The 20042-nt window shown below is 45.1% G+C and overlaps 1 protein-coding gene across 1 annotated transcript in view; it reads right to left on the bottom strand.

Moving 5' to 3' along the window:
* Nucleotides 1-20042, bottom strand: part of cacna1g (calcium channel, voltage-dependent, T type, alpha 1G subunit) — a 207000-nt gene that overhangs the window by 94383 nt on the left and 92575 nt on the right. Inside the window, 4 exon segments of the mRNA XM_070445033.1 lie at nucleotides 5638-5731; nucleotides 15772-15927; nucleotides 17915-18029; nucleotides 19115-19300. Of these exon segments, the coding sequence (XP_070301134.1) occupies nucleotides 5638-5731; nucleotides 15772-15927; nucleotides 17915-18029; nucleotides 19115-19300 (551 nt within the window).

Raw genomic sequence — 20042 nt, 5'->3', positions numbered from 1 at the left:
TGACTCATACTGTGGTACTCTATAGCAGTGGTTCCCAAACTTTTTATAGTCCCGTACCCCTTCAAACATTCAACCTCCAGCTGCGTACCCCCTCTAGCACCAGGGTCAGCGCACTCTCAAATGTTGTTTTTTGCCATCATTGTATACCTGCCACACACACACTGTACGATACATTTATTAAACATAAGAATGAGTGTGAGTTTGTCACAACCCGGCTAGTGGGAAGTGACAAAGAGCTCTTATAGGACCAGGGCACAAATAATAATAATAATAATCAATAATTTTGCTCTTTATTTAACCATCTTACATATTAAACCTTATTTGTTCATCGGAAATTGTGAATAACTCACCACAGGTTAATGAGAAGGGTGTGCTTGAAAGGATGCTCATAACTCTGCAATGTTGGGTTGTATTGGAGAGAGTCTCAGTCGTAAATCATGTTCCACACACAGTCTGTGCCTGTATTTAGTTTTCATGCTAGTGAGGGCCGAGAATCCACTCTCACATAGGTACGTGGTTGCAAAGGGCATCAGTGTCTTAACAGCGCGATTTGCCAAGGCAGGATACTCTGAGCGCAGCCCAATCCAGAATTCTGGCAGTGGCTTCTGATTAAATAACATTTTCACAGAACCGCTTGTTGCAAATTCGATGAGGTTCTCTTGTTCAGATATCGGTAAGTGGACTGGAGGCAGGGCATGAAAGGGATAATGAATCCAGCTGTTTGTGTCATCCATTTCGGGAAAATACCTGCGTAATTGCGCACCCAACTCACTCAGGTGCTTTGCTATATCACACTTGACATTGTCTGTATACTTGAGTTCATTTGCACACAAAAAATCATACAATGATGGAAAGACCTGTGTGTTGTCCTTGTTAATGTAGACAGAGAAGAGCTCCAACTTCTTAATCATAGCCTCAATTTTGTCCCACACATTGAATATAGTTGCGGAGAGTCCCTGTAATCCTAGATTTAAATCATTCAGGCAAGAAAAAACATCACCCAGACAGATCAGTCATGTGAGAAACTCGTCATCATGCAAGCGGTCAGACAAGTGAAAATGATGGTCAGTAATGAAAACTTTAAGCTCGTCTCTCAATTTTAAAAAAACGCGTCAATACTTTGCCCCTTGATAACCAGCGCACTTCTGTATGTTGTAAAAGCGTAACATGGTCGCTGCCCATATCGACAATGCATAGAGCAGAAAATACACGAGAGTTCAGGGGCCTTGCTTTAACAAAGTTAACCATTTTCACTGTAGTGTCCAAAACGTCTTTCAAGATGTCAGGCATTCCCTTGTCAGCAAGAGCCTCTCGGTGGATGCCGTAGTGTACCCAAGTGGAGCAACTGCTTGTCATGGCTTTTGCGCCATCAGTACAGATACCAACACATCTTGATCACCAAAGTCCTTTTGATGTCACAAAGCTGTCCAGCACTTTGAAAATATCCTCTCCTGTTGTCCTGGTTTCCAGTGGTTTGCCGAAGAGGATGTCTTCCTTAATTGATCCTCCATAAACGTAACGGACATATACCAGGAGCTGTGCAAGCCCCGTCATGTCTGTTGACTCATCCAGCTGTAACGCATAGAATTCACTGGCTTGTATGCGAAGCAGTAATTGTTTCAAAACATCTCCTGCCATGTCACGTATGCGTCTTAAAACAGTGTTGTTTCATGAAGGCATTGTCTGTATAGTTTTTTGGGCCTTTTCCCCCAGCATTGTCCCAGCCATATCCGTGGCAGCAGGAATAATTAAGTCCTCCACAATAGTATGGGGCTTGCCTGTCCTAGCCACTCGGTAGCACACCATATAAGATGCTTGTAGCCCCTTCTTATTAATGGTATCTGTTGCTGTTATACATGTCTTACTATTCGAAAGACATCTTAATTCTCGCTCCAAAAACTCCTGTGGCTTATTTTTCAAATTGGCATGTTTTGTTTCTAAATGTCTGCGCAAGAGTGAAGGTTTCATCGAGTTGTTAGAGAGTACTTTTGCACATATAACKCACTGTGGCTGAGGAAAGGCACTACTCCCAATATAAGTGAACCCCAAATCAATGTAGTTCTCATCATATTTGCGCCTCTTCGATGGTCCAACATCCCTGTCTGTTGTTCGGTGCTTTCCCGGGTAAGGGGGCAGTAACTCTTCGGCTGCATCAGATTCACAACTGTCAGTCTCCATGCTAGCTGGCCTAACCACACATGTAGAATTACTGATGCCAGCATTGGATGTGCTCGTGGAAGCAGAACAACTTTTGTCGTCGACAGGTGCAGGTGTAGTACTGCTGGTAGTAGCAGTACTACCAATAGAGCTGGCATGTGTCTATACGGACGCGGGCCTTACTAAAGGACTGTTTGAAAATGTGAATAATCTTTTTTTAAATACCCCAGTTTGGTAATACCTGCTCTTTATGGACACATTTACACAGCTATGGCGACGATTTAAATTTTTCGAAAATGATATTTTTTATAAAAGTCCAATTATGTCTACATATACAGTAAACTGAATGGAATCTGTAGGGATATTTGTGCAGGGTTTTATTTTATTACATCCTAATTAGTATAGCATATTTCCGTGCCTCAACTCGTAAATAAATATCTATGTGTATCCTCTGGAAACACAAAGTAATTACAGGTAAATGTAATACACAATTAATAATGCTGACATGTGTAGAAGTGAAATTAAATGTACCCGTGTGGGTGTGTGCATGTGTGTGTGCGTGTGTGTGTGTGTGTGTGTGTGTGTGTGTGTGTGTGTGTGTGTGTGTGTGTGTTCTGTGGTGTCTGTGTGTCTGTGTTGTCTGTGTGTGTGTGTGGTGTGTGTGTGTGTGTGTGTGTGTGTGTGTGTGTGTGTGTGTGTGTGTGTGTGTGTGTGTGTGTGTGTGTGTGTGTGTGTGTGTGTGTGTGTGTCTGTGTGGTTCTGTGTGGGTGTCGTGTGTTTTGTGTGTGGGTGCACATCAGGGTTCGTGAGGGTGCGTGTGCGCATCAGGGTTTCCATTAGGAGAATGTGTCGCCGGACAACTGGACCAGGAAGATTTTAATTTACTGGCCATTTGAGAAATTTTACGGACACACAGTGCTCAGAATGACAGAAATCACACTCAGATTATAGTTATTCATCTTAACAGAACATGCAACACCTGTAATGAAGCAGCCAATAAAACATCATTCTAAACAGCCCACCTGATACGAGCGGTTCCAATAGGTAGCCTATTTTAAAATGTTGGTGTTGAGCTACACTACGTGACCAAAAGAATGTGGACAGCTGTTCGTCGAACATCTCATTCCAAAAGCATTGGCATTAATATGGAGAGCACTAGCGAGGTTGGGCACTGATGTTGGGCGATTAGGCCTGGCTTGCAGTCGGCAATCCAATTTATTTCAAAGGTAGTCGAGGGGTTAAGGTCAGGGCTCTGTGCGGGCCAGTCGAGTTGTTCCAAATCGATCTCGACAAACCATTTCTGCATGGACCTCGCTTTGTGCACAGGGGGCATTGTCATGTTGAAACAAGAAAGGGCCATCCCCAAACTGTCGCCACAAAGTTGGAAGCACAGAATCATCTAGAATGTAATTTTATGCTGTAGCGTTAAGATTTCCCTTCACTGAAACTAAGGGGCCTAGCCGAAACATGAAAAACAGCCCCAGACCATTATTGCTCCTCCACCATACTTTACAATTGGCACTATGCATTTGGGTAGGTAGCGTTCTCCTGGCATCCACCAAACCCAGATACAGTTGAAGTCATGTGTGTGTGTCCGACTCTCCTACCTTGGCCTGCTGTAACTATATACAGATGAAGTCAGAAGTTTACATACACCTTAACCAAATACATTTAAGCTCAGTTTTTCACAATTCCTGACATTTAATCCTAGTAAAAATGCCCTGTCTTAAGTCAGTTAGGATCACCACTTTATTTTAAGAATGTGAAATGTCAGAATAATAGTAGAGAGAATTATTTATTCCAGCTTTAATCTCTATTTATTTAAGCTTTTATTTCTTTCATCACATTCCCAGTGGGTCAGAAGTTTACATACACTCAATTAGTATTTGGTAGCATTGCCTTTAAATTGTTAAACCTGGGTCAAACGTTTCGGGTAGCCTTCCACAAGCTTCCCACAATAAGTTGGGTGAATTTTGGCCCATTCCTCCTGACAGAGCTGGTGTAACTGAGTCAGGTTTGTAGGCCTCCTTGCTTGCACACGCTTTTTCAGCTCTGCCCACAAATGTTCTATAGGGTTGAGGTCAGGACTTTGTGATGGCCACTCCAATATCTTGACTTTGTTGTCCTTAGGTCATTTTGCCACTACTTTGGAAATATGCTTGGGGTCATTGTCCATTTGGGAGACCAATTTGCGACCAAGCTTTAACTTCCTAACTGATGTCTTGAGATGTTGCTTCAATATATCCACATAATTTTCCTGCCTCATGATGCCATCTATTTTGTGGAGTTCACCAGTCCCTGTTCTTCGGCTTGCAAGCCTCCCCCATTTCCTCCAAACATAACGATGGTCATTATGGTCAAACAGTTCTATTTTTGTTTCTTCAGACCAGAGGACATTTCTCCAAAAAGTACGATCTTAGTCCCCATGTGCAGTTGCAAACCGCAGTCTGGCTTTTTTATGGCAGTTTTGGAGCAGTGGCTTCTTCCTTGCTGAGCGGCCTTTCAGGTTATGTCGATATAGGACTCATTTTTACTGTGGATATAGATACTTTTGTACCTGTTTCCTCCAGCATCTTTACAAGGTCCTTTGCTGTTGTTCTGGGATTGATTTGCACTTTTCGCACCAAATTACGTTTATCTCTAGGAGACAGAACGAGTCTCCTTCCTGAGCGGTATGACGGCTGCGTGGTCCCATGGTGTTCATACTTGCGTACTATTGTTTGTACAGATGAACGTGGAACCTTCAGGCGTTTGGAAATTGCTCCCAAGGATGAACCAGACTTGTGGAGGTCTACATTTTTTTCGGAGGTCTTGGCTGATTTTTTTGATTTTCCCATGATATCAAGCAAAGAGGCACTGAGTTTGAAGGTAGGCCTTGAAATAGATCCACAGGTACACCTCCAATTGACGCAAATTATGTCAGTTAGCCTATCAGACGCTTCAAAAGCCATGACATCATTTTCTGAAATTTTCCAAGCTGTTTAAAGGCACAGTCAACTTAGTGTATGTAAACTTCTGACCCACTGGAATTGTGATACAGTAAATTGTAAGTGAAAAAAAAATGTTGGAAAAATGACTTGTGTCATGCAGAAAGTAGATGTCCTAACCGACTTGCCAAAACTATAGTTTACCAGAAATTTGTGGAGTGGATGAAAAACGAGTTTTAATGACTCCAACCTAAATTTATGTAAACTTCCGACTTCAACTGTACATGACGACTAACAAAAATACACACGTACCAGTTTTATTACATTAATTATGCAAATTAACCTATAGACCGATACGCAGGACGATCAATTGTATTAACATTGACTGGTATTTCCATCAATGAATAAAACACATTATTTTGCAATGGGATTGTTTTTTCTCCCAGTCAATTTGGCCGCCAACGATTTGATTTATCTTTTTTTTTACCAAAAGCTGGCAATTACCGGTTAACGGAAAACATGGTATGCATGTGTGTGTGTGTGTGTGTCTCACCCGGGGAGCCAGACACATCCTTTCTACTGCCGTTCACGTCCTCCATACTCCTCGAGGATAAATCTGCCTCCGACACTGATTTGGATTCTTCGCCCTACACACACAAACACACATGCACACACACAAACATACACAAACACACACACATGTACACACGCGCAAACACACACACACAAACATATGCACGCACGCATGCACGCACGCACGCACACACACACACAGACACACACACACACAAATAGAAGTCAGAATATGGTTATTTTGTCAAAAGGCATTAAAAGAGTCGGGAAGTGGAGTGTGATAGCCTATAGGGAAGTAAGGCGGAAAAGGATGAAGCTGCCACTAGACACTGATCTAACATCAGTTTTGCCTTCATCCCCCTAGTGCGTATCTTTAGTATTTGGGAAGGGTGAGCTGATTCTAGATCAGTGTCTAAGGGCAACTTCTCTCCTTAGCCAGGCAGGCTGGTGAGGGTATGGTCTCCCTGCCCTCAGAGTTCACAGGTCAATATGTCAATAGGTCAGAGAAGGAGGGAGAAACATCCATGGAAGGCGGCTCTGTCAAAACACTGTGTTAGCTAACATGCAGGGGTAGTAGTTAACATGTCTTAGACCACACTGAAATGCACACACTCACATATATATACACTCACACATATACACACACACACGCATCGCACATAAAAATCGAATAACATTTTATTTGTGACGTGCTTCGTAAACAACAGGTATAGACTAACTGCGAAATGCTTACTTACGGGCCCCTCCCAACAATGCAGAAATGAAAAATAGAAAAATAATAGAAAGATAATAACACAAGGAATGAGTAACCTAGCTATATACTGTACACAGGGTACCAGTACTGAGTCGATATGCAGGAGTACGAGGTCATTGAGGTATATATGTACATATGGGTAGGGGTAAAGTGACAAGGCAAAATAATAGATAATAAATAGTAACAGCAGCTAATTTGATGAGTCAAAAAATGTAATGCCAAAAGGTCAATACAGATAGTCCAGGTAGCTATTGGTTAACTATTTAAATAACTATTTAGCAGTTTTATGGCTTGAGGGAAGAAGATGTTCAGGGTCCTGTTGGTTCCAGACTTGGTGCATTGGTACCACTTGCCGTGCGGTAGCAGAGGGAACAGTCTATGACTTTGGTGGATGGAGTCTTTGGCAAATTTTAGGACCTTCCTCTGACACGTCTAGTATAGAGGTCCTGAATAGCAGGGACCTCAGCTCCAGTGATATACTGGGCTGTACGCAATACCCTCTCTAGCGCTTTGCCATTGGATGCCAAGCAGTGATGCAGCCAATCAAGATGCTCTCAATGGTGCAGCTGTATACCTTTTTGAGGATCTGAGGGCCCATGACAAATCTGTTTAGCCTCCTCAGGGGAAGAGGCGCTTTCGTGCCTTCTTCACGACTGTGTTGGTGTGTGTGGACCATGATAGATCCTTAGTGGTGTGGACACCAGGACCTTGAAGCTCTCGACCCGCTCCACTATAGCCCCGTCGGGGGTGGATGGCGGCGTGCCTTGGCCCTCCGTTTCCTGTAGTCCACTATCAGGTCTTTTTTCTCGCTGACGTTGAGGGAGAGGTTGTTGTCCTGGCACCACACTGCCAGGTCTCTGACCTCCTCCCTATAGACTGTCTCATCATTGTCGGTGATCAGGCCTACCACCGGTGTGGTCAGGCCTACCATCGTCAGCTAACTTAATGATGGTGTTGGAGTCGTGCGTGGCCACGCAGTCATAGGTGAACAGTCATAGGTGAACAGGGAGTACAGGAGGGGACTAAGCACGCACCCTTGAGGGGCCCCCGTGTTGAGGGACAGCGTGGCGGATGTGTTGTTGCCTACCCTCACCCCCTGGGGGCAGTCCACGATCCAGTTGCAAACGGAGTGATGAGCTTGGAGGGCTCTATGATGTTGAACGCTGAGCTGTAGTCAATGAACAACACTCTCATGTTGGTGTTCCTCTTACCTAGGTCTAAGCACATACACACAGACACCGACAAACACACACTCAGACAACATCACAAGGACCGCCCATTGGATCAAATTCAATCTCCAAATTGACTGTCCAAATTGTATATCTCACAACTCATATCTGGTATCTAGGGCACCAGCAGCATTACAGATGATGCCATAATATTAGTGATATTATAGTGACATATTGTCTGTTTCAAACTGTTTCCTCTGATAGACCAAAAAGAAGTGGAGCGGTACAGAGACTGTACACGGAGAGGGCGATCACTCTGTGAAGATAAACAGTGCTATTTATACCAGTCAAGGATGGGTATGTCTGGTTCTCCCCATGCCCATCTAGGCCCCGTAAACACATGCATTCCACAGAGCTTCAGTGTGGTCTGATACACACACACACACAAACGGGAGAGACACACACACAGGGGCGCACAGAGACACACACACAGGCGCGCACAGAGACCACATACCGCAGGCGCGCACAGAGACACACAGGCAGGCGACACACACACACACACACACACACACACAAAACACACACACACACACAACACACCAACACAACACACACACAACACACACAACACACACACACACAACAACAACACACACACACCCACACACCACATAACACACGGGACTAGCAAGGAAGGACATATACCCCTAGCACACACACACACACACACCCTTCAGTGTGGTCTAATACAAAATACATATCATCCACCCAGTGAGAGTTTGTCAGAGTGGCAGAACTGTTTGTTCCCTGTTTTGTTCCATCTTCGTCCTTTGTCTTTCTCTCTCTCTTTCATGCACGATCCCGACCTGCAATATTCTATAAATGTTATGTACTTTTTTGTATTTCTCTCTCTCTCCACCTTTCTCTTTTCTCTCTCCCTTTTTATGTCTCTCTCCATCTCTATATCTCTATGACCAGTATCCAGTCTAAAGCAGGTACATTCATTACAGTTGTTATTAAGATATGCACGGCGAGTGAATAAACTGAGTATGGAAGTGACTAAAGAACCCAAATCTCCATTTCGCTCATCAAATGACTTTCTTCATCTCTAGGTGTGTGTGTGTGCGTGTGTGTGCGTATGCGTGTGTTTATGCGGGTGTGTATGCGTGTGTGTATGTGTGTCTGTATGCGTGTGTGTGTATGCGTGTGTGTGTGTGCGTGCGTGCGTCCATGTGTATGTGTGTGTGTATGCTTGCATCCGTGCATGTGCATGTGTGTGCGTGCAGATGCACGCGTGTGAGTGTGTCAACCTTGCATGTGTGTGTGTGCGTGTGTGTACCTGTCAGACCTGATTTCCAGACTGTCTAGGAGAGAGAGTCGGTAATGAACTAGCCAGCCAATCAGCCTTAGGCCTACACTTGCGGATGCGATGGCCGCAAAACTAATCATTTCTCTACTTGTGATTTCCATACTCATCTGCCTGGGGATTTTCCAGCTAAACCCCTAAACCTCTGACTCAGAGAGAGGATAGGACTTATAATAACAGGGTGAAAACAGTGCTGACCATTCAGACAAAGGATAGATAGAGGATCTAGCTGCAATGTCTCCCATTGGTTTTAAATGAGCGGGTTAATGCTTGTTGTTTAACTGTTCATTCCTCTGAGGAAGGTCTTCGGCAGGATCTGAGTGACAGGTGAATAAGAGAATAGGTTATGTACAGTAGAAACCAATGGGAGCATTGCATCATCTACTAAAAACACACCATAAAGTCATCACAGAATGAATCCACAGCACACACAGCTAAAAACCACTACAGGGAAACAGTGAACGAGGTCTCAGATACAACAAACATAGCAGCTCAGAAGTTAACACAGATTCTATCAATTGGTCTTAACTGACTTGCCTAGTTAAATAAAGGTTCAATTAAAAGAACTGCCTCAGTGAACAACAAACATAAAACAGCTGTGATTGGACAAGCTCAGCAGAGCCTCAGCACAAGGCATTGTGGGTATCTAGACTCCACACTTCCCGTCCCCATTTGCAATTGAGTAGGCCAGAGAGGAAGGGAAGGGTGGAGAGGGGTAGGGTGAAAGGCTACTTGGTGGTTTGGGCTGGTAAACTTCTTTCAAGTCATGGTGGGCACACAAAGCATTGTGGGTACCCAGTCACCCCCCCACCCCTCGTCCTTGATGGAGTGAGGGATGAGGAGGAAGGGCAGGTATAGCTTATTTTCTCTTGCGTGACGGAGTTAGGCACGCAGTGCCTGGGTGTGTGTGGTACTCTGCATATTTGTGTATGAGATATTCATTGTGTGTGTGGTACTCACGGCGGGCCCAGCACTAGGCCAGGGGCCCATCTGAGTCTCCTGGACCCCTGAGACCACTGTAGAGAGAGGGASAGCCCAGTAGGGCCTGTATGGAAGGGGCCCTAGACAGGGCTGCCTATGTGGGTGTAGCCAGGACCACAGCCGGGGCCTTGCTCGGTACCATGTCCATGACCAAGGGACCAACCTGACTCCCATATCTCCTTTCTGGGGCAGAGGAACGAGGTTGAACCGTAAGGTGACTGTCTGACACATAGTGTTTAACCGTTAGGTGACCATTTGAGATACAGTGTAAGGTTCAACCCTAAACTGCCTATCCTTAATCTAACAAGCCAATTTACCTGGGCCAGAGTGAGAGTTGCGCCTCATTTCAGATGACTGGTCACTAATGGGTCTCAGGCCTTATTGTTTAGAGCTGGTTGCTGCCTCTGTATTGTTCTGAGTTGGCAGTGAGTCTGATACTCTGAGTGCTTGCAGCCCAGGCCCAAGTGTTAAATATGACTGTTTGAATCAGATTAAGCTCTGCTCTGCTTCTGCTCTGCTCTGCTATATTGATCTGTCTCTCACAGGAGTAGCCGTATTTATGGGCTAATAGTCATTCTGCTGCTGATAATCATTCTGCTGTTCACAGCCTTTAAAACCACCAGCTGGACACATTAAAACTCTGGACTTTTACGGATGAGCACAAGTCCGGAACAGAATGCACTGATCTACAAATGGATGAATGAACGAATGAACGCATGAATAATAGATGTATTGAATTGACCGAGCTAAGTTGTGGCCCTTTGGTTGATTTGATCATCCATCTTGATCATTTGAACAATGCAGTTCACATACTGTAGGCAACTAGGGGTTGCAGCGCTCTTCCACTCCTTATCAATAGCTGCTCCAAGGGTGGCATTTTATTTGAAAACAACAAAGTCAGAAGAAGGAACAAGGAGCGGGAACAGTATTCCATGGGGAGTATGTTCAGTAGCACAGAAATAGAAGACGGGTATGAAATGGCTTGTTTACAAATGGGCAGGCCAATTTAGGCAGACGCTAGGGAGAGGGAGGGAGGGAGGGAGGGAGGGAGGGAGGGATGGGCTAGAGCAGGCCTGCTGATAATAAGACCTGATAGAAAATAATAGACAGGTTCTCAAAAGAGAATCTCAATTAAGCCACTCTAAAGGTGTGAACGGAGAAATGTGTGAGTGTGCTTTGGAGCGGGGAGTGTGTATGTGGGAGTGTTGATGGAACTTCACTTGACAAGGCCTCTAATAGTCTCTAGTAGTGTCTCCAGACACAGCTGCTTCTCTGGCCACAGGTGCAGATGTGACAACCAGGTTTCGATTGGCTGCCTACATGACTCGAGACTGTGTTAGCCCAATGCGCTAAGGCCTTAGCTTTGGCTCTGGGTGCTAACACAAGTCGTCATGTTCCCCGAACCACCTCCATTACACATAAACAGATACAAATACAGGAACTGCACAGGACAGGGAGGCACATCCACACAGTGACAGGTTAGCTGCAGGGTTAACTATTACAGACCAAACAGAGCAGACTCTCCTCAAACTCCCACTCCCAGGGTTAGCTATATCCTCTTTATTGGCCTTCGTAAAATGTTGTCCCGTTGGTTCTGACTGACTGAACTGAAGCTTCTCCTCAYTCTTAACCCACATCCTCTCTCCTCTAGCCAGATAAAACAGAGAGACTTAACACAGAGCGCTCTTTAGGGACGCTTCTACTGTGGCGCTGTAGCTCTAGCCTGCCTACTCTTGGCAGGTTTCTAGTGGGCTTGTTTGTTTGCACCCCGAGGCTAAAGGAAGGAACCAGTGGACCTGAAGAGAGAGAGATGTCTGAGAGGACTCTGCTTTCCAACAGAAAAACAAGCAACTACCGAACAACCGCCTGATACTACAGTTAAGACGGTAAACACACACACACACACACTGAACACACACACTGTCAACCTGGTTAGTCTCAACAGCCGTGGCATCGTGCAGAGGGGTGGTGGAGGGTAGAGAGACAGGGGGAGCCTGAGTGGGAGAGAGAGAGAGGGAGGGTGAGAGAGAGGGAGGAGGTGGGAACACATTGCAGTACAGTACATACCCCTGACCCTGTAGGCAGTTGAATAACGCTCAACTGGACATGCAAGTCCTCTGTCATGGGCACTTCCTAAAGTGGAAGTGTGTGATGTTTTACCGCAGGAAGAGAGGGAAGCAGAGAGGGATAGAGAGAGAGAGAAGGGAAAGGGTGAGAGAGAGGGACATAGAGAGATATAACGAGAGAGAGAGAGAAAGAACGAGTAAAAGAGCGAGAGAAAGGTAGGAAGATAAGAAAGGAGAGGCATCGCAGCAGCAAACAAAGCAGAAAGAGAATTAGGTTGATCAGGTAGATATATAATGTATATATTCTGCTACATGCTAAAGAGACACAGACACAGTAGAGAAGAGAAATCCCATCAGTATACTCTGTATACACTGTATACACTGTAGCGACGCTCAAACTCCAATCATAGCAGAATGCAGTTGAGTAGCAATAACACACAGGAAAACTGAGCTCAGCTCAATGCCATAGCATATGTTCTTGTGTGCAATTATACGCATTTTAGCCATGAGTTATACAGTAAGTCATTCAGTCACTTATGAGTCATAAGTGGAGGGTACACAGCACAGCACAGCACACTGTAACAGAGCCCACAGCTGTGAAGCTAACAGAGCTAACCCCCCCCCCATGTCATCATGTCCAGCCATTTGTGGGGACAGGGAGCGACGAGGCGTGTGTGTATGTGTGTGTACGTGTGTCTGTGTATGTGTGTGTGTACCAGGACATGGCTCCAGAACATAACATCTCTCATCCCAACTCACGTCATTCACCCGATCGTTACCTAGCAACCCTGACGCACTGCAAAGTTCGGCCAACTAAAAATAAACTCTGTGTTTGCAGAAAAGGATGTAAGAAAAAAAAAAGTGAATGAATTTAAGCAAACAGCTTTCGAATGAACTGAGAAAAGGAGAGGACGACAGGGAGAGGAGGAGAGGAAGAGAAGGAGAGGAAGCGAAGAGGTGGGGAAGTCGAGGCTAATGCTGCAGCTTAACAGTTTTGGACATCAGGCCTCGGGATTGGGGAGACAGTGTGTGTTACTGTGTGTGTTGTAATGTGGAGTCTACACTGGTGAGATGATAATACATATCATCCTAGATCTGTTCCAGGTCTCTGTTTAGGGCCAGATTCCAATTTGCTCCTTTTTGTTGGTTGATTCTTTCCAGTGTGTCAAATAGTTCTCTTTTTGTTTTCTCGTCATTTGGTTGGGTCTAAATGTGTTTCTGTCCTGGGACTCTGTAGGGTCTGTTTGTGTTTGTGAACAAAGAKACAGAACATGCCCTGCATGCATTGTTTGGGGTTTTACTTGTACACAAGGTATATTTTTGCAGAATTCTGAATGCAGTCTCAATTTGGTGTTTGACACATTTTGTGAATTCTTGGTTGGTGAGTGGACCCCAGACCTCACAACCATAGAGGGTTATAGTTTCGACAACTGATTGAAGTATTTTTAGCCAGATCCTAATTGGGATGTTGAGTTTTATGTTCCTTTTGATGGCATAGAAGGCCCTTCTTGCCTTGTCTCGTATATCGTTCACAGCCTTGTGGAAGTTACCTGTGGTGCTGATGTTTAGGCCGAGGTCGGTGTAATTCTCTGTGTGCTCTAGGACAATAGTGTCTACATAMAATTTGTATGTGTTGTCTTGGCAACTGGATCTTTTTTCGAACATCATTATTTTTGTCTTAGTGAGATTCACTGTCAGGGCCCAAGTCTGACAAAATCTGTGCAGAAGATCTAGGTGCTGCTGTATGCCCTCCTTGGTTGGGGACAGAAGCGCCAGATCATCTGGAAACAGTAAACATTTGATTTCTTAGTCCAGTAGGGTGAGGCTGGGTGCTACAGACTGTACTAGTGCCCCCAACCTAAGTGTATGCAAACTTCTGACTTCAACTGTATGTGAGTGAGTGAGATGTTAGTAAAATTCCTGAGGTAAGTGTTTTTATCATTCTAGATTGCAGCCGGTAGCAACAAGAAGAAGCACTACGATGTGTGTGGACCCAAGAAGGACAGGAAGACACAGTACACATGCGTCAAGTGCAAGAAATGCATTTGCAACACACACACAGTAAAACGCTGTCCCTCAGGTGGTGTGTAGACCGGACTTAATTTGTGTTCAATGGGGTTCATTTAGAATTTCCATAAAATACTGTATGTAAAATGTGTCCTTCCAATTTGTTCAGTTCAAAGCAATAAACCTCAATAGTGATGAAAACCTTGTTTCACTTATATTTGTTCAAGATAAACATGATTTATTCCACCTATGTCTTGATTTTMGTTCACAAACAAATAGCGCTTTTATTGATAAATGTGATCTAGCGGAGGGAAATGGCAAATATTCACCATGTATGCTGTCTATATTGCTTGTAATTGATATAAGCCAACATCTAAGTATTAKGTGTTTTTACATAAGTTGTTATGGACCCACAATAATGTTGTGGGTCCATCAGACCCTCGAACATTGGGTGAATAACAAAAACATAAACATAAACACCACACAAGGGTTAAAAACAAGACTTGCATAGCATAAAAAGGCATGGTAACTTTTCCAGCTACCTATTGTACTCCATAAATGATTCAGCTAATTGCTGTGTTTATTCCATAGCCACAGTCGCTTCTCTCTGGCTATGAAGAATATCTTCCTAACGGATGCATTCCTAACTGAGCTGCATGATGCCTGATAAAGTAGATGTTGAACATAAATAACTGTGCTATTCTGGACACAATGACTACTAGATAACAGACCTAGAAACCAGACTGTTGTAACGACTAATAACTAGAAAGCGGACCAATTCATCTGTTTTTTTAAATATGAGTCCGTCTGCTCGTCTATCCTGTCTATCCTTATCTCCTCCCCTCTCCTCTTCTCCTCTACGCTGTGCTACCTTCTTTCAAAGAGCACAAGACATCAAAGCACAGGTGCTGTCACAATTCCCGAGAAAGAAAGAGAGCGATAATGAGAGAGGGACAGAGAGAGATGAATGAGCAAAAGAATGAGACGGAATGTTCAATTGAAAAAAAGCAGAGGCCAAACAAGAATGATTTAGTTCTTTGACTCTCTTTGTCGAGACAACCGTTAAAGTCGATGTCTAGCAGGGCTGCTCTGAATACATTCTCATAGCAGAGATGAAACCTATGCTATCTAACTCTCAACAAAAACATGCATTCATCCTTACTCTCTGTCCTTTCTCTGTCTCTCTATCTCTCTCTGTTTTCCTACGTCTCGCTCTCTTTCCCTCTCACAGTATCCCTCTCTCTCTCTCGCCCTCTCGTTCAGAGAAGAATCGTGGCTATGTGGAGAGAGAGAGATTTGTATTGTGTTTTATGAGTCGGGAGTAGAAGGGAGGGATAACAAAAAGGAGGGATGTAAAAGGGGATCAGATAGGAGCAAGAATGTGATTGTGATGCAGGCATATTTTCCTGATGATGGTTGACATCACTTCAAGTCAAATGTGAATATCGTTAAATATGACAACTGTAATTATGAGAAAAGAGAGAGGGATGGAGGGATGGATGGATGGAGAAAGGGTATGGCCTGTCTGCTGAAGAGAATGTGTAAGAAAGGGGAGGAGGAGAGAACGGGAGGACATCTTTTGGAGTAGAAAGAGTGACACAATTAGAGAATAAAAAACAGATTTAGGGTGAGTGTCAAGGTGGAGGAATAAAATATTTAAGATAATGTATATGAATACATTGACCCAGATGAATGGGCCAAGCCCTCAGCCCACGTCTGTGTTTCCAGCTCGTTATGTGCCTGTGTGGGTTATTTTGTTTACTTAGTTTACCTCAGTCTGAAAGCCTTCGACCAAGATGGCCACCAGCAGGTTGAAGAGGACGTAGTTCCCAAAGGTCATGAGGGCGATGAAGTAGAGAGCAGCCACAGGAGTGGTGGAAGCCATACCATTATACAGCACCTTGTTCCAGTCCTCTTGAGTTAGGATCTGGAGGGAGGGAGGGAGAGATGTAGAGAGTGGAGAGATGTAAAGAGTGGAGAGATGTAGAGAGTGGAGAGATGTAGAGAGTGGAGATATGTAGAGAGTGGAGAGATGTGGAGAGATGTAGAGAAGGAGTAATGTGGAAGAGATGTGGAGAGATGTGAGAGGGAGAGAATGTGGAGAGAGAGAAGTGGAGCGATGAGATGTGGTGGGGGAGATGTGGTGGGGGGAGATGTGGAGAGTGGAGATATATGTAGAGAGGGAGAGATGTAGAGAGTGGAGAGATGTGGAGAGTGGAGAGATGTGGAGAGGGAGAGATGTGGGATTAGTTGGAGAGATGTAGAGAGGGAGAGATGTGGAGAGGGAGAGATGTGGAGAGGGAGAGATGTGGAGAGATGTAGAGAGATGTAGAGAGGGAGAGATGTGGAGAGGGAGATATGTAGAGAGTGGGAGAGATGTAGAGATGTGGAGAGGAGACATGTGGAGAGGAGAGATGTGGAGAGATGTAGAGAGGGAGAGATGTAGAGAGTGGAGAGATGTAGAGATGTGGAGAAGATGTGATAGGGAGAGATGTGGAGAGGGAGAGATGTGGATAGATGTAGAGAGGGAGAGATGTAAGAGAGGGAGAGATGTAGAGAGGGGAGAGATGTGGAGAGATGTAGAGAGGGAGAGATGTGAGAAGAGGGGAGAGATGTGGAGAGTGTAGAGGGGAGAGATGTGAGAGGGAGAGATGTAGAGAGGAGAGATGTGGAGAGAGGGAGAGATGTAGAGAGGGAGAGATGTGGAGAGGGAGAGATGTGGAAGATGGGAAGAATGTGGAGAGAGTGTAGAGAGGGAGTAGATGTGGAGAGGGAGAGATGTAGAGAGGGAGAGTATGTGGAGAGATGTAGAGAGGGAGAGATGTGGAGAGGGAGAGATGTGAGAGGAGATGTAGAGAGGGGGAGAGATGGAGAGGGAGGTGTAGAGAGGTGGAGTGTGGAGAGGGAGAGATGTAGAGAGGGAGAGATGTGGAAGAGGGAGAGATGTGGAGAGATGTAGAGAGGGAGAGATGTGGAGAGAGGGAGAGATGTGGAGAGATGTGTGAGAGGGAGAGATGTGGAGAAAGGGAGAGATGTGGAGAGATGTAGAGAGGGAGAATGTGGAGAAGAGGAGAGATGTGGAGAGATGTAGGAGTGGAGAGATGTGGAGAGGGGAGATGTGGAGAGATGTAGAGAGGGAAAGATGTGGAGAGGGAGAGGTTGGAGAGATGTAGAGAGGAGAGATGTGGAGAGGAGAGAGTGTGGAGAGATGTAGAGAGGGAGAGATGTGGAGAGGGAGAGATGTGGAGAGATGTGAGAGGGGAGATGTGGAGAGGGAGAGGTGTGGAGAGATGTAGAGAGGGAGAAGATGTAGAGAGATGTGGAGAGATGTAGAGAGGGAGAGTATGTGGAGAGGGAGAGATGTGGAGAAGAATGTAGAGAGGGGAGAGATGTGAGAGAGGGAGAGGTGTGGAGAGATGTAGAGAGATGTAGAGAGGGAGAGATGTGGAGAGGAGATATGTGGAGAGATGTAGAGAGATGTGGAGGAGATGTAAGAGAGGGAGACATGTAGAGAGTATGTTGGAGAGATGTAGAGAGGAGGACGTGAGGGAGAGATGTGGAGAGTGTGGAGAGGAGAGTGATGGAGATGGTGGAGAGGGAGAGATGTGGAGAGGGAGAGATGTGGAGAGATGTAGAGAGATGTAGAGAGATGTGGAGAGATGTAGAGAGATGTGGAGAGGGAGAGATGTGGAGAGATGTAGATAGTGGAGAGATAAGAAAATAGGAATAGAGGAAATAGAGAGCAGCTGTCCTTTTTCACATTCATTTGATGTGTAGTTGGACCTACACAACAGATTGCACATATGGACTCATCTTGATAGTCGGCCAAGTTTGGAAACGTCTGTCAGACTTTGATTTTGGAGTGAAAGAGGGAGAGAGGGAGGGAGAGTGATAGAGCGGTAGAGAGATCTCACCTGAAACACAGTGACGATGGCCCAGAGCAGAGAGTCAAAGTTCTTCCTGTCTGGTAGAGTGTCTCCATCTCTCTCTGATCCAAACTTACAGCCAAACAGATGCATGCCCAGGATACTGACGGAGAGAGAAGGAGCGGGAGGATAGAGGAAGAGAGAGGGAAGGATGGAGAGGTAGAGAGAGGAGAGAGACAGAGAGAGAGAGCGGTCACCAAAGGGAGTCACGGCAGGAGAAAAGAAGATAGATAGATTCAGCCTCCCACTGTTTCAGTCTGCTGTTGTTCTCTTGTTGTGTAATTATGAATAGCAAAGAAGTGAACCCATGGGATATGTGTGTGTATTCTCTGTGTTATTCTGACTAGACAGCAATGCGGCTAGTTTGTGGGTGTAGAGGGATCAGTGACTATGCCTCTAGTCTGTGAACTTGGCTCCTCTTCACTCAAACACTCAGTGGGTGTTTGTCTAAGCACACTGTTCTAGTCAAACTACTGTGTGTGTGTCTGTGTGTCTGTGTGTGTATGTGTATGTGTATGTGTATGTGTATGTGTATGTGTATGTGTATGTGTATGTGTATGTGTATGTGTGTGTGTGTGTGTGTGTGTGTATGTGTATGTGTATGTGTGTATGTGTGTGTGTGCGTGTGTGCGTGCGTGCGTGCGTGCGTGAGCATGTGTGTGTGTATGTGTGCGAGCGTGTGTGTATGTGTGCGAGCGTGTGTGTAGGCTGTAAAGAACTTACACGCAGATTTCATTTTGCTGAGCTTGCCAGTGGCTAAACAGGATGCACGAGGGATGCTGATGAAAAGAGGGAATCTCCACTCGTACGTGTCATTCTATCCTCCCGTTCTCATTCCTCCTGGCATACGTCTCTTTTGTTTGTTTATTCCCCGCCAGATTTCTGACGAAGTGGAGCACTCTTTACCTCTCTGTCTTCCTCTTCCAGTTCTCTCGACCTACCTATCTAGCACCCTCAATTCTCTTTATCCATCCCTCTTTATCAACCCCTCTGCATGCACCTTTTTTACATGTCTGTACCACCTAGTGTCCGTCTCCCTTCCCTCCGCCTCCTTCTTTCCCTCTTCACGTTGAGACAATGACGCTAAAGGCTACCCCTCATTTCTATATAACCGTGTGTCAGCTTGTGTGTCTGACATATGTGTCCAAATGACTTCTTTTTTTTAACACATTTCGCATAGGCCCATACCTGAAGATGAAAATGAAGAGCATGAGTAGCATGCAGAAGGTGGCCACGTTGTCCATGGTCTTCATCAGCACCACCAGCTGRCTCTGCAGAGCGGGCATGAAGCGCACGAGCTTCAACACCCGCATCAGCCTGAAGGTACGCAACACAGACAGACCACCGCCCTGCTGACCCACGATCTCCCATACACTGGGGAGAGATAGAGAACACATGGCAATTATGTTTATAAACTGGGTGGTTCGAGACCTGAATGCTGATCGGCTGACAGACGTGGTATATCAGACCCTATACCAAAGGTATGACAAAACATACATTTTTACTGCTCTAATTACGCTGGTAACCCGTTTATAATCGAAAAAAGACACCATAGGGGTTGTGGAGTGCCTAAGAACAGCCCTTAGTCGTGGTATACAGGCCATATAGCACACCCGCTCGGGCCTTACTGCTTAAATATACTATATGCCATTTAGCAGACGCTTTTATCCAAAGCGACTTACAGTCCAGAATGCATACATTTGTTTTACGTATGGGTCCTACTGGTKATCAATCCAATATCCTGGTGTTGCAAGCACCATGCTCTACCAACTGAGCTACAGAGGATCACGCGTATTCAGTGTCCGCTACAGGATAAGAAACTCATTGGAAGGAGAGTGATCTGAAAAGTGAGGCCTTGATATGGTACACAGTAAAGACTGTCAGGGTGCCATAAGTTCGAAACTAATTTGTCATGTCAATAAAACACTGCCTTGTTTATGACAACCTAATCTCGGACACCCAGAACTAAAATACTACGCAAGACTGCCTTCTCGTCTTGTGCACCAGAGGCATGGAATAGTCTACAATCCATGCTTTATCTAGATATGTTAGTGCCACTGAATGAATTTAAAGGCTGGATCATGTTGTTGTATTGTATTGTTGTATGTTTTAATTC

This window comes from Salvelinus sp. IW2-2015, linkage group LG8 (genome assembly GCF_002910315.2).
Source record: "Salvelinus sp. IW2-2015 linkage group LG8, ASM291031v2, whole genome shotgun sequence".
Lineage (NCBI taxonomy): Eukaryota > Metazoa > Chordata > Actinopteri > Salmoniformes > Salmonidae > Salvelinus > Salvelinus sp. IW2-2015.
Note: the sequence above shows the minus strand (reverse complement) of the source record. Positions and strands in the feature narration are given on the sequence as shown.